This window comes from Anneissia japonica, unplaced genomic scaffold, assembly GCF_011630105.1.
Source record: "Anneissia japonica isolate Jap-2015-1 unplaced genomic scaffold, ASM1163010v1 scaffold2999_len715162_cov194, whole genome shotgun sequence".
Taxonomy (NCBI): domain Eukaryota; kingdom Metazoa; phylum Echinodermata; class Crinoidea; order Comatulida; family Comatulidae; genus Anneissia; species Anneissia japonica.
Window position 1 is genome coordinate 685668 of NW_022754077.1, and position 14525 is coordinate 700192.

Genomic DNA, 14525 nt, shown 5'->3' on the forward strand with positions numbered 1-14525 from the left:
ATGTTAGGCCTATTTGTGTAATAATAACTAATAAATTAACATGATACTGTAAGTCATAATGTGTATCTAATTTAACATGATATGTCATAATGTGTATCTAAATTAACATGATATGTCATAATGTGTATCTAGATTAACATGATACCGTATGTCATAATGTGTATCTAAATTAACATGATATGTCATAATGTGTATCTACATTAACATATGTCATAAAGTGTCTAAATTAACATAATATGTCACAATGTGTATCTAATTAACATATGTCATAATGTGTATCTAAATTAACATGATATGTCATAATGTGTATCTAAATTAACATGATATGTCATAATGTGTATCTAGATTAACATATGTCATAATAAAGTGTCTAAATTAACATGATATGTCATGATGTGTTGGATGCTTTTTTGTGCTTGTTTTGGAGCACAAAATTTCTCATTCTCTTAAGTTTTGAAATTTAATACAAAGAATCATGGGATACGTAGGTGCGTCTAAAGGAAAACAAAGGTGCTTGATGTTTTAGTTTGAAAAAAAATTAATATGGAAGATTGTACACTATTTGTTGCTGCAATATACTCTGTGTAATTCATACAAAGTCACTGCATTTCTCCATGTGTGCAATATAACACATGGTGTGTGGGTGTGTTAGAACATAGGTGGTGTTGATGTTTAGTTTGAAACCAAAATTAATATGGAAGATTGTACATTATTTGTTGCTGCAATACACTTTGTGTAATTTGTACTAAGGCATTGCAGCATTTATACACATGTGCAGTATACAGGTTAACACATGGTGTGTGGGGGTGTTAATGTTAAACTATTGGCAAGCTATTAATTAATTTGTTTTACCTTTTTGGCAGGTGTGTTTCTTTGTGAACAGTGGAAGTGAGGCCAATGATCTAGCATTGTTCATGGCAAGATCATATACCCAGGCCAATGATGTCATTGGCCTCAGGTATAGTATTATCTTCATTTTTAATACGCCAGGGTTTACTGTGATGTTGTATAATTCTTAGTGTCTTTGGGCCTGTATGAGCAAAAAAGGGTGTGTTTGACACCTCCAGGGGTGTAGGCTGGTTTCGACCTGGGACAGATGCAGGGGGTGCAGATGGTGCAATCGCATTCCCCTAAATTGTATTAAGAAAAATAATTGTATTGTATTGTTATGAATTACTGGTAAGATTTTTGATTATGAGAGTGCAATTTCAGGGCACCCTACAGTAAGGCACAGATCCAGACCTTCGCTCTGTTCACCATGGCGATGGTCAGAGTGGGAGATAAAATATGTTTTTTAAAATATAAATTGATTGCATTGCCTGGTGGTCTGGCGAATTCCAGCTCTTTCTGTCAGAAATGCCACCTACCTAAGCCAAAGACAAAAATATAGACAAAATAAATGCATTACTTTTTGCATTGTCTAAGTATCATTCAAAAAGGGACTATAATGAAATCAGCTCGCGATATACTGTGATAACGTACACTGTTGAGTTGTTTTTTTGTTGTTATTGAAGATTAGATAGTGTGGTGGATTGTGCTTTAGTTAATATACAAGGCTTTAGGAAGTCAGGTTTTATTATTATGGCAGCAACTTTAACGGAATTTGCATAACAGATTCTCTTGTTCCTTTAGGAGTGCCTATCATGGAATGATATCTAGTTTGGTAGGATTCACTGCAATGGGCAATTGGATGTTTGATGTACCCAAAAATTCAGGAATTCTGAACACGATCAACGCAGACCCATTTAGAGGACCGTGGGGCGGAAGCAACTGCAGAGACTCTCCAGTACAGGTTAGCTCTTGTGTTTTTTAACATACAGTAGGGATATATATCGTCTAGTACACGTAAAAATGATGGTTTCTCCATTGAAAGCTGATGTAAAAACTCAAGTAATTCAAAGTGCCTGCTAACAAAGAAACGTACAATAGTTCCTTGGGTATATGCCCACCTCAGGTGTAAGACAACCCGTTGAGATTGTGTTAGCTCTAAAGTTACATATTTTTTCTTAAATCTTTGCTTATTGATTGTTGTTGTAGTTATAAAGGAAACATGAAGGTACTATAAGCACCAATTAGGCGGTTTTCACCGCACGATGTTAACGTTAACGGATAACGTCATAATTTACCTTGCATTGCAGAGTATGTTAATTTCAGGATTTTACAAGCCTGACGTACGTTAGTTCCGGGCTAGCGCATGCGTCTTTCGATTTGTTTAAAAAAGGGGTGGAGCTATCGCGTTGCATGTTGGGTACTAACGTTAAAATTAAGGTTAATGTCGTGCAGCTAGAACTACCAATTAACGGCAGCTAGGTAGTCACAAACCATGTCCATGTGCAATTCAGTACAGTGAAACTGCCAGATATGGGTGATTCTCCTATCTTTACCTTTACCTACAGTGTTTATATAAATTTAAATTTGTTTTGTAGACCATAAGGTCATGTGACTGCAAAGCTGGACAGTGCTTTGCCAAAGATATGTATGTTGATCAGGTAAATGATCTGCTGAAACACTGCACACCTAAGAAGATTGCGGCTTTTATTGCAGAATCTGTCCAGGTAAAAGTGATTTTTACAAGAAAATATATTTTAACACAGTAACATCATTAACCAAAAGGTCTACTGATTAATCTCAGATAAGTACGTACAATACATACCCTAATCAGGAATAATTCCTGATGATGAAATAATTAATGTTGAAATATTGAATCCCAACACGATGGTGTGTATTTCAATACTTGAACTATGTAATATGTAGCTGATGACCATCGGGTGCATAATGTGCCAGTCTTATATGCTGTCTAATATGCTCATTTTACTATATATGCCCATCTTGTATTTCTGTCTTGTGCTTTATATTCATGTCTAATTTTCCCATTTTTTATGCCCGTCATATATGTGCTCTATCTTATATGCCTGTCTAATATTCTAATCTTATATGCCAATCTTATTTGCCCATGCTATTTGCCCATCTTACATGCCCGTTTTATATGCACATCTAATATGCCCATCTTAAATGGAAATTCCTCTATTGTGTTACTCTGACACATTAAACCTTGACATGATACTTGATATTTTACAGGGAGTAGCTGGAGGTATTCAGTTCCCAAAAGGTTTCCTGAAGGAAGCTTTTTCTCTGGCTCGGGCCAAAGGAGGCCTGTGCATTGCGGATGAAGTCCAAACTGGATTTGGTCGAATGGGCAGTCATTTCTGGGGATTTGAGACCCATGATGTTGTGCCAGATATTGGTATATGTTCTTTTTGTTGTATTTATTTAAATTCAGTGAGAGAGAAACTTAAGGGTGGGAAGAATCAATTGATTGATTGAATGATTGATTGATTGAGTGATTAGTTAAAAACTGCTACGCTGTCATCACCATACCCTGCTACACTGTCATCATTATTTTTCTGGTTTTAACATTGAATGTGCTAAACTGTCATCACCATACGCTGCTACACTGTCATCAATATTTAACTGGTTTTAACATTGAATCTGCTACACTGTCATCACCATACACTGCTACACTGTCATCATTATTTTACTGGTTTTAACATTGAATCTGTTACACTGTCATCACCATACACTGCTACACTGTCATCATTATTTAACTGGTTTTAACATTGAATCTGCTACACTGTCATCACCATACGCTGCTACACTGTCATCAATATTTAACTGGTTTTAACATTGAATCTGCTACACTGTCATCACTATACGCTGCTACACTGTCATCAATATTTAACTGGTTTTAACAGTGAATCTGTTTCAATGTCATCACCAAACGCTGCTACACTGTCATCAATATTTAACTGGTTTTAACATTGAATCTGCTACACTGTCATCACCATACACTGCTACACTGTCATCAATATTTAACTGGTTTTAACATTGAATCTGCTACACTGTCATCACCATACGCTGCTACACTGTCATCAATATTTAACTGGTTTTAACAGTGAATCTGTTACACTGTCATCACCATACACTGCTACACTGTCATCATTATTTAACTGGTTTTAACATTGTATCTGCTACACTGTCATCACCATACGCTGCTACGCTGTCATCATTATTTTACTGGTTTTAACATTGAATCTGTTACACTGTCATCACCAAACGCTGCTACACTGTCATCATTTTCATGTTACCACTCTGAATGGGGCATTGCATGACAGCAGATCATGTAGGGTGTGGGAGGAATGGCTGTATCTGTATCCAGTCTGTACTCTGCTGTCTTGTGGCTGCCTCACCCAGAGTGATCACCTGACAAGTCAGAATTAATTATTTGTGGTGGCATCCATGATCCAAAGCTATAAAAATCTAAAATGACTCTGAAACAGGTAACCATTCTACAGCGCTTCAATAAAGCAATGAACAAAATCAAGTGCCTGCATCGAAGCTAATATTATTATGATAAACATTTTAGTCTGTTAAATAAACATTGATTAGGAACAGTCAAGGGCAGATCCAGAGAAGGAGGGGGGTCGATGTCCTGGAAGGGGAAGGGCCAATTAAGAGCCAGCACTACCCTAGACACCTGGAATATCCTCTGAGGCATTTCGGGTGATCAAGAATTTTTTTTAACACAGCTGACTCCTATAGACATATTTGTTTTGTATCTGATTCTGTTATAGCACATTACATACAGTATATCCTGTAATTTAAAAAAATATAATTTGTTTTAATAGTTGTGATGGCCAAGGGGATGGGAAATGGTTTTCCCCTAGCTGCTGTTGTAACAACACCAGGTAAACAAACTTATTATTTATTTATCAACATATTTTCTGTTCTGTATATTTCTATGTTGGTTGATTAAATCTAAAAATAATCAAATTGTACTGCATTTAATTAGCAGAAATAACTGAAATTTTTGAATTTTCATCTATATGTTAGTTATTGCCATGTTTACTTAATTCAGCCAATAATCAGATCTTACATTAAAAAACAATCACAGTCAGTTTCTTTACATGATCATTACTGTATTTATATGTTTCTAGATCTGTGTATGATCAAGACCAATTCCGTGTATTGTTAGTAGATCATTGCATGTGTTTTGTTTTTGTTTTATGTAAACATTAATGGATGATAACAAAGCTGTCAATATATATGTTGAACTTTATGTGTATATGTTTAGAGGTTGCCAAGACGATGCACCAAGCTTTACATTTTAATACATTTGGTGGCAACCCAATGTCCTGTGCTGTTGGATCAGCTGTACTTGATGTAAGTACGATTATAATACCCAATCCCACTAGTACTTCCCCTCCTCCTTGCTATACACATCTAGATGTGTATAATTCCACCCCCCCCGGTAATTGTATCTTCTCTAGTGACATTGTATCGCAGGGCCGCCCTTCACCCCCCTTCTTAGAAGGTAGAAAAAAGAAGGAAAGAAAGAAAAAGAAAAAATGTATCGCCCAAAACGCCTCAGAGGTTATTTTCGGGTGTCCCCCTTTTGGACACCTGGATCTGCCCCTGTATCCCTCCCCAAGTATTTGAATATTCTTTGCAAAACTTGCCCTTCTCTAGAAAATTCCCCAAACATGTTTATCCTCCCAAATACAACTGGTCTCTTTCCAATTCTGACCATCTTACGTGCTTCTATGTCCTAAGTATTAAGTTTTAGAAAACCCAAGACAGGAGTGCAACTATTCAGGATGTGCACTAAGTTTATGTACAAATATAAATAAATATAATATAAATGTCACTCCAAAAAAATAGACACGGCCATTTTTATTCTTTATTATTTTAATAATATATTTATATCATTTATTGTTATTTTTTTTAATAAGATGGCCTTGTCAATTTTTGAAGCTTAACTAGTTTTACTAATGTGTAGCAGATATATGTGTTCTTATATATGAGCTGTCGATTTTTATTTATTAAAAAGTGTAATGTGATACAGTAAGACATTTGCCAGGACAAAGTAAGCTATTGTAAAACCCAACATATATTTGTTTATCTTTAAACCACAGGTTACCATAACTTAATAATGTTAAAATATTTTTAATTATGAAAATGAAAATGACTTGAACTAAAGGCCAATACATTTAATTGATTATTTCAAACCCCAGGTCACACTCGATAAACAATATGACAACGGCATATAAAAAAAGTGTTTAAAATACTTCATAAAGCAACTTTCTATTCTGTCATTAATGTGTTTGTTACATCACCCTAGGTTTTGGATGAGGATGGCAGCCAAGCGAACGCAGCCGACGTAGGTACATACATGCTGCTGGAGCTGGCCAAGCTGAGAGATAAATTTGAAGTTGTTGGTGATGTCCGAGGCAAAGGCTTGATGATTGGGGTTGAATTTGTTACAGATAAGGTCATTTTTAAACGTTTATGTTATGTCTACTTTTAGCTATTAAATCCTTATCTTGCCATCTACTGAACCTCATCATATTTCTAATGAACCTCTTACCCCTAAACCTCTCATAGTTCTTATTGAACAGAAGGCTGTTTACAGCATTTTTAATTTAGATTTGTAACCCTCATGGTTGGGAGTTGCTGACCATGTTTGGCAGGCCATTCTTAGATACCCCAGCTTGCACTGTGAAGTCGTTTATGCAATATTTCAGTTCAAGGTCTGAGTACTTCATAGCTTACAAGTAAAACAAATAAGTTGTCATTGTGGCTGCTTATCATCATCAATTATGTCAACATGTGGTCAATTACTTCCTACATATTCAAACAAAAATTCAGCTCCTATTATTTTTTTTTCTGGTAAAGTAAACTTTAGCATACATTTATAGTTAAAGTAAGACTTCTATTGTTGATTTGGTTAGTGGCATCGCTCTGTGTATATCCATGGAGGTATTATTGAGAAGGAGATCACTCGGCAACAGATCACTTTGACGCGACAAACCCATGTGTTCCCCGCTTTTGGATCGCGCGCGGGCTTATTACCCTATAATTCACATTTTTTCGTTAGCAACAACTTGGCAACGACATGCATTTATACGCTTCCAGCAGAGCAGTTGTGCAATAAAGCGTTTGATTTTAACCCATTAAATATCTTTATAATGAACAATGTTCCCCTGATTAGATTTTTTCAGACTTTTGATATGTTATTATTTGTATATTTCAGGAACGGATTCCATAAAATATCTGTCTCTTATACACATCTCAGATCGAGTATTATATTTGTGGACAACATTACCTCGAACAGGCAATAATGAAAACAATTTACTTTTTATTTCACACAATTCGGGGTCCCTTTGTCAATTTTTGGGACAAGTGAAATGTGTCCTTTGGTTACTCGAACCAAGGCGGTATTGAATATACCTGCTTGCTCGAACCAAGTAGGTCTCCTAATAGATGTGTATTTAAATTCTACTAACCAGCCTAATTGAACACGAAGGCTGATTCCGGCAGATTCCTAAGATGATAATTAAAATTACAATTACAGCATGATGGTTGTGCTTTAAAATTGTATAAGATGCTACGTACCTTATGAACCGTTTTAATAATCATTTATAAACCTTACTCCATCCACTTCCATACGCACACTCAGACTGACATATGTTGATGATCAATAAAGTAGCCGGATACCGAACCTGACTTACCTGTTGCTAGCTGACTGAACAAAGTTCCGGCTATAGCATAAACCTGTACAATGATTTACCAGAGTCACATCAAAGAGGGCGTTTTTACGTTTACTGTATTTGTAAATTGACACGTTTTTCGAATAGTTAACCCCCGTTAACCCTAAAATGACTTAGTTTTTTATAATCCTCAATCATTTATTAATTAATATCTGTTAAAATTAGAATTAGCGAATTTTGGCCAATTTATGGAAATTGAAGTTGAAATATACTGTACTTTTAAAGGTCACGTAAATGTTCCATTAAATTCGAAAATCTTTTTTTGGTGGAAAATATTAATATGTTTGATATTTTATGAGAGATAAATGTATCAGCTTCAAAATGGAAACAAATGAGCAGCCATAGTGATTGACTGTATGTAGTGCGCATCGAGAAAAGAAGGTGCTCTCCATTTTGCCATGTTCAATTTTTTGGTAGACTATGCCTGCTGAAAATTTGATGGCGGGGAACACATGTGACTTCAAAGGCATCGCGCAAACGTTCTTCACGCGCTGCGGTCAGCTTTGATCTTGGTTCATTTGCACAGCGCTGCGTGCGCGTAGCTTTTTCGAGTGATCTCCTTCTCAATAATACCTCCATGGTTAGACTGTGAATAAATTTGGTCAAACTTCTGTTTGTGTTTTCTGATTTGACTCCCAATACACTATGTGACATACATACTGTGTATTTATATATCGCCACTACATCAAGATCGTAGTGCTCAAGAAAAAAAAAAAAAAAAACATTAGGAATAATTTAATGCATTATGGAAGTGATTACACGACTATTAGAAATATTCAGTGTTATCTTTTCAAAAGAAGCAATTACTGTAAACATGTGAAGTGGCTGCTTTGCCTAAACAACAGTCTATAAATTGAACGTTTTGTTTACCTTTACAGGCCTCAAGAAAACCGCTTCCAGCAGAAGAGATCAACCATATATGGGAAAGTACCAAAGACCTTGGTGTGCTGGTTGGAAAAGGTGGTCTCCATGGCAATGTAGGTACCCCTTTCACTTTGCTTTTTTTATTTTGTTATAATTTTTTAAATATTGGATTAACATGAAACAAAATGTTACACTGAACGCATACATAATACCAATATTAAGCTGCCGTGGTTAACATTCTTTCTGTTTACCAGTAAATAGAAAAAATATTGACCATGGAGGATGACAGATCTTAACCAGACTGTGTCATGTTGTCTATTACTATATTTATAAAAATGTTATTCAAATATGCCACTTAAATTAGAAATATATCAACACTCAGTACAGAATATAAATGTCGCTACAGTATAAGCAAGTTGGGAGGATAAATAACTGATTTTGATTGTGGATAGAAATTAAAACCCATTACCATTTTATTAACCCATAAAATGAAATTTAATGACATCATTATTTTAATGTTGAGTAATTAATAAATTAAAGTAACTGATTTATTGATCCATTAATTAATAAATTTAATAATAAAAAAGAATAAATAAAATATTTTGATAATATTAACTATTTATCAATTCATTATTTGATAATTATGTCATACAGTATTTGGTTTTCATATTTTTTGTTACCTTCTTTTTTAAGGTATTACGCATTAAACCTCCTATGTGTATTACACGAGAGGACGTTGATTTTGCCATCGCAGTATTTCAGAGGGCACTAGAACACCACCAAAATGCATACTCTTAAAGATGGTCGTACATTATAATTCATTCTTTTTTTATGGTCTATTTTTTTTCTGGTTTCTAACATATTTTATATTTTTTTTAGATAATAATATTTATAATAGATTACATCCAAAACAAACTTGTGTGGTCCAGTCTATTAACAATATAACACAAGAGTTAGTTATTGTTAAACATACCGCGTCTTCAAATTTGTTGGACTAATTTTCTATTTCAAGAGTGAAATAAAACGTTACATTTTAAGCATACCAGATACATGATTCGAGCATATCAGTAACAGTTGGGCATGTTTCCTCAACAGAGGTGCATGTACGTTGAGTCTGTATTAGACCTATAGTAGTAATATAAAACTTGTAGAAGTAGATGTCAAATTTTTCAAAATCATAAAAAAATTGAAAAAAAGGAAAATTATAAATTATATTTAGGTCTGAGAGTGCCATTTCCGGCCATCCAGAGGTGTCATAACTATAAATTTTCTTACCTCACCTCACCCATGGCAGGACTGAGGTGGTCTAGATTCCCCATCTGTGAAAATCCCTCCCTGGACCCCAACTATTTTGATTTCCTGGATGGACCAGTGGTGTGTTTGTAGATTCAAATACAAATTTATTTTAAATCATTGGTTCCTGTTCTTAGTGCAGGCAGAGTGCATGCATAGCTATGGCCCGGGCTTCTCAAATAATAATTGGCACGATTGTGGCTCGGACTCTCGGTATTGATACGCAGTGTCCCAAAATCGTAAATATGCAAGTCGGTTGTATGCTTGTAAGGCACTGTATCCACGTTGTCATCGTTTTAATGACTGGTGTAATAATACGAAGTACTAAGAGTGTAGAGTACTTACTATAAATGCTGACCTCATATCATATTAATCACTCAGCCCAGAAATGTGCTATACAACCCTGTTCAGCCCTACCAATGTCAGTGGCCTAGGCTATGCTGAGCTTATCTAAATTCTTCATATTTTTTTATGAATTGATGAAGTGTTCTTAATATACATAATGTTATAAAAGTATCTTACCCACTATTTTCAGTGTTTAGGCAAGATTTTTGAGACCACTCCAAAAACCTAATTGTACCATAGGGAATCTTGAGCAAGTTTCTTGGTTATTGTTTTATTACAGTAGCGAAGATTTTCTTGAGTTCGGTCTATTTTGTATATTGCATTAAAAAAATAATGTAGATTTTACATTGAACTGAATAACTAGTGGCTTAGAAGGAGGAAAATACGAAACTGTTTTTAGGTATATTTTAGAATATTTAAACTTACTGAAGTGACCTCAGAATTATGTCTTCCAAGTATAGAATCAAAAAAGTTATACTGTATTGTATTTTTTTAACATATTATAGTGTTAGCCAACATCAATTATGCCATATTATCAATCGTATGAAATAGATTATTATATAATATAAATATTATTATTATTGGTGCATTAATACATTTATTGATTGGAATATTTAATTGGATTGGAATTTTTAATTGACTTGTTGATGTGCACAGTCTCGTCAAAATGCAAAATAAATGGCCAATCAAATCTTTTTTCCAGTTTTGTGGGAGTGTTCCACTTTTATTATATTCAATTTTATAAATCTTAGATATTTTTTTCAAATGTTCTCTCCTGTATTCTATAACAAATAGTTAGACACTAAATAGGCTTAGTGTCTAAATATACCATGTCAATTTAAACCTCTTATTTTCAGTTTTTCTATACATCCTTAATATTACCATAATCTTCTTGTTTATACAATTTGTGACCCAAGCTCACAGAAGGGCTATAAACTCTCACCGCACTGTATTGAGAAACAAGCCTTCATAGCCACAATAGGGCGTAGAACGGTCATAACTTTGCTTCCAGACACCCGATTGAGTTCATTTAACTGTCATTTTAAAGTAAATAAATAATATGTTCTATGCCATTATAACAAAAACTCATTTTGGCCTGAGGACGAGTTTACAGCCCTTTTGTGAGCTTGGGTCATATTTTTATCTCCTTACAGACACGAAAAACTTGTTAATATCTTATATTCATGCAAACAAAATAATCTTAAATTGCAATTTTGGTTTTTTATTTCCTATGCACTTATAAGCAAAAACATTATACATACTGAAGTAAATTAATTTCCCCAAAATGTTTCTGCAATTTCGAATGTCATTTTTTATCTGTTACATTCATAATTCATACTGTACTTGATTTTGCCTAATTTTTCAAGAAACCAGTTTTGCATTGGAATATTTAGTCATGATGTGCCTATATATGGTCATGATATGATGTCATCATGATCATATTTAGGCATGTCACATGTTTTTTTTAATTAAAATTATCCAGGACTGGGCACAGTCTGACCAAACATTCTTGTCTGAAATTAATCTGTATATGCCCAGTGGCAGATTCAAGGGGGAGGGAACCAGCTGGCCTACATCCCCCTTCCCAGTTTTTCAAAGTCAAGTCTGAGATTGCCATAATCATCATTTCCTTTCCTCAGTATAGACCCTCCATCTATGGAGGAACTTCATCCCTGCCCCAACCCCCCACTTCCTATTTCTAATTCCTGGATCCACCAATGATGCATGAAATAATCCTTTCTATTGAGTTATATTTACATTGGAAGATGGGAAGGTTTGATAATCAAAATTGCCAATTTCATTTTTCCAGTAGATTCCCAGACCCTCTCTTAAGCTTTGTTCACCATACAGTACGTGGGCATTATGTTGTCATATTTCACCAAATATTTGCATATCACATTAAAAATTTATACTGTGGACAGATTTATGCATTATTCATATTAGGCTGTGTGAATAGGGCGCCCTCTGATTGGAATTTAGAGAAAAAGTCCACCACAGGCATCTTGCTTTCAAACACTGTTTTTTTGTTCCTGGTGACCATTCAGAGCAATTTCCTTGCTTTCTGTTGTCATTTCGATATCTTGTGTTTGTTGTACTTGATTATATCTGAATATCTGTTGCCTTTTCCAAAACAGGACTGATAATAAAATTAATATTAAAACCACTAGTAAAGTTGCTCCAGTTGAAATAGCCACAGTATCTATGAGGTAGACAGACAAATAAAGGTAAGTACTATTGAGAATGTAATACAGACTGTTAAAGAGATTATAATCTAAGCATTTCCTAATTAATTATAAGCAAAATTATTATTATTATTATTGGTTGTGCAAGGAATATATGATTTTTATGTGCCTGGTTCTTTTTTCGTTTGATTTTTATTTGATTGTGTTTATTTGTGTAAATATTTTAAAATACAATTACTGTACATCAAAATCGAATAAGAGAGACGTTGTAACAGACAAAAATAAAGTACATTGTAATTTTTCATTATGGTTGGGTAGGGGTGTAGGTGGGGATTTGATTTTAATTGAAAGCTAATATTTTGCTAAAAATATAAAAAGCAATCATTTTTTAATTGTTTTTTTTTTTTTTTTTCAAATTTATTCTTTTAGTATAGAGTACCACAGTCATGTCGTCAACGCCAGGTGGCGCCCTCCATTGCCAACCAGACGTTGGTTACTGTTAATTACGTCTGAAGGACTTAAAGGCTTTCTGGAATAGGCATTTTAAAATCTAATATTTTACCATCAAAATGTACTAAAAACACAAAAGCTCACATTATATTAGTTATCAAACACAATTAATCATCAATTAAAATTTACAAAGAAAAACTAAGATACAAAATCTTAATAATTACGTTAGAAATTGGGATCAATGGTTGTCAGTGGAGAAAATGGCGTCCGGTTGAACGCATTTTGCAACCATAGCAACGGAGTAGTATCACGTGATAACGTAACACTGTAGTACTCTAGTTACTGTACTTATTTTTACAAATGGTATCATGAATGGATGTATTGATAGATTGAATGATCAATTGATTACAATCGATCAAATTATTTACTGATTTATTAATTTGATCGATGGAAAAATTTATCAATGTACTGAAATATTGATCATTTTGTCAATAGATTGTTCGATTGATTAATAATTGATTGATTGATTGATTTGTATTGCCAATGATTAACTGTCATGACTCAATATAGTACGTACTGGTACACTCTGTTTCGGTTTCATTTGTCGGTTTCATTCGGTGTAAGCTTTGCTCGGATGAGAAACCCAATGTTAATGACGTGGACAGGGGCAGATCCATAGATGTCCAAAAGGGGGGAACTGAAAGTGGGGCCGATCGAGATAATACTACCCTAGGTGATCCGGGGGCGTGCCCCCATGAAATTTATGTGTAGGAGAGTAGGGGTTTGTGACAACAAGATAAGCACTCTAGAAGAATCGTATAACACGTAATGAGACTGTTGGGTTGATTCAAACATCATATCTTAAATTTATTACATTACTGTCTGTAAATTTTCTGTACCTTTTTCATGGTAACTTGCAGTAGGCAAGTAGTGTAGTGTAGGCAGTGTCTGCTTGATATCAGTAACTATTAAGAGGAATTTTAAACATAGTTATTAATCAAAAGTAATTGATATTTTTATCTTTTTTTTTTCTTCTTTTTTACCTTCCAAAAGGGGGTTGGCCTGCCCCCCTAACTCCGCCCCTGATGGAGACTAGGGGTTTGTAACAACAAGATATGCACTTTAGAAGAATCGTATAACAAGTAATGAGACTGTTGGGTTCATTCAAACATCATATCTTAAATTTATTACATTACTGTCTGTAAATTTTCTGTACCTTTTTTATGGTAACTTGCAGTAGGCAAGTAGTGTAGTGTAGGCAGCATCTCCTTGATATCATTGACTAGAATTAAACGAATTTTAAACACAGTTATTTATCAAAAGTAATTGACATTTTTATTATTTTTATTTGTTATTCAACTGGTTAACGTTTATCAAGCATATAGATTACAATTGTAAGTTTTATGATGATGATGATGATAATGATAACAAAATGCTGATTTTGATGAGATGATAATGAAAATAAGGGCAACCGGACAATGGCATTGAATATGATGAAAATGATTTTAAAGTCTTACCTGTGTTATTAACTGGGGGAATTGGAGAGCCTGCTGTAGATGGTGATCCAACACAACATGTTGCAAAATTAGAAAATAAGTATTTGAGATATATTATAGGTTCACCGACCTTGCATCAAGAAATATTCCATATAATTTGAGAATTGATTAGCATAATCAGGTACGTAATATCCCATTTTCGAAATAACGAATCTTGTGCGCATTGGTTTTTTTTTTTGTTTTTTTTTTTTTTTTTTTTTTTTTTTTTTTTTACCCCCCCCCCAAAA

At 34.2% G+C, this 14525-nt stretch overlaps 2 protein-coding genes across 3 annotated transcripts in view; one reads left to right on the forward strand and one right to left on the reverse strand.

Moving 5' to 3' along the window:
- LOC117123045 (alanine--glyoxylate aminotransferase 2, mitochondrial-like) overlaps window positions 1-10800 on the forward strand; it is a 16365-nt gene extending 5565 nt beyond the window's left edge. For both annotated transcript variants that reach the window (XM_033268864.1, XM_033268865.1), the window contains exons 5-13: window positions 864-958; window positions 1633-1792; window positions 2427-2555; window positions 3079-3244; window positions 4686-4745; window positions 5132-5220; window positions 6179-6328; window positions 8486-8584; window positions 9165-10800. In XM_033268864.1, the coding sequence (XP_033124755.1) occupies window positions 864-958; window positions 1633-1792; window positions 2427-2555; window positions 3079-3244; window positions 4686-4745; window positions 5132-5220; window positions 6179-6328; window positions 8486-8584; window positions 9165-9269 (1053 nt within the window). In that variant the 3' untranslated portion in view covers window positions 9270-10800. The remainder of the gene's footprint in view (window positions 1-863; window positions 959-1632; window positions 1793-2426; window positions 2556-3078; window positions 3245-4685; window positions 4746-5131; window positions 5221-6178; window positions 6329-8485; window positions 8585-9164) is intronic.
- A 701-nt stretch (window positions 10801-11501) lies between these two features.
- LOC117123074 overlaps window positions 11502-14525 on the reverse strand; it is a 13099-nt gene continuing 10075 nt past the window's right edge. The window contains exons 7-10 of the mRNA XM_033268902.1: window positions 14260-14292; window positions 13959-14024; window positions 13642-13707; window positions 11502-12309 (exon numbers count right to left, since the gene is read on the reverse strand). Of these exons, the coding sequence (XP_033124793.1) occupies window positions 12119-12309; window positions 13642-13707; window positions 13959-14024; window positions 14260-14292 (356 nt within the window). The 3' untranslated portion in view covers window positions 11502-12118. The remainder of the gene's footprint in view (window positions 12310-13641; window positions 13708-13958; window positions 14025-14259; window positions 14293-14525) is intronic.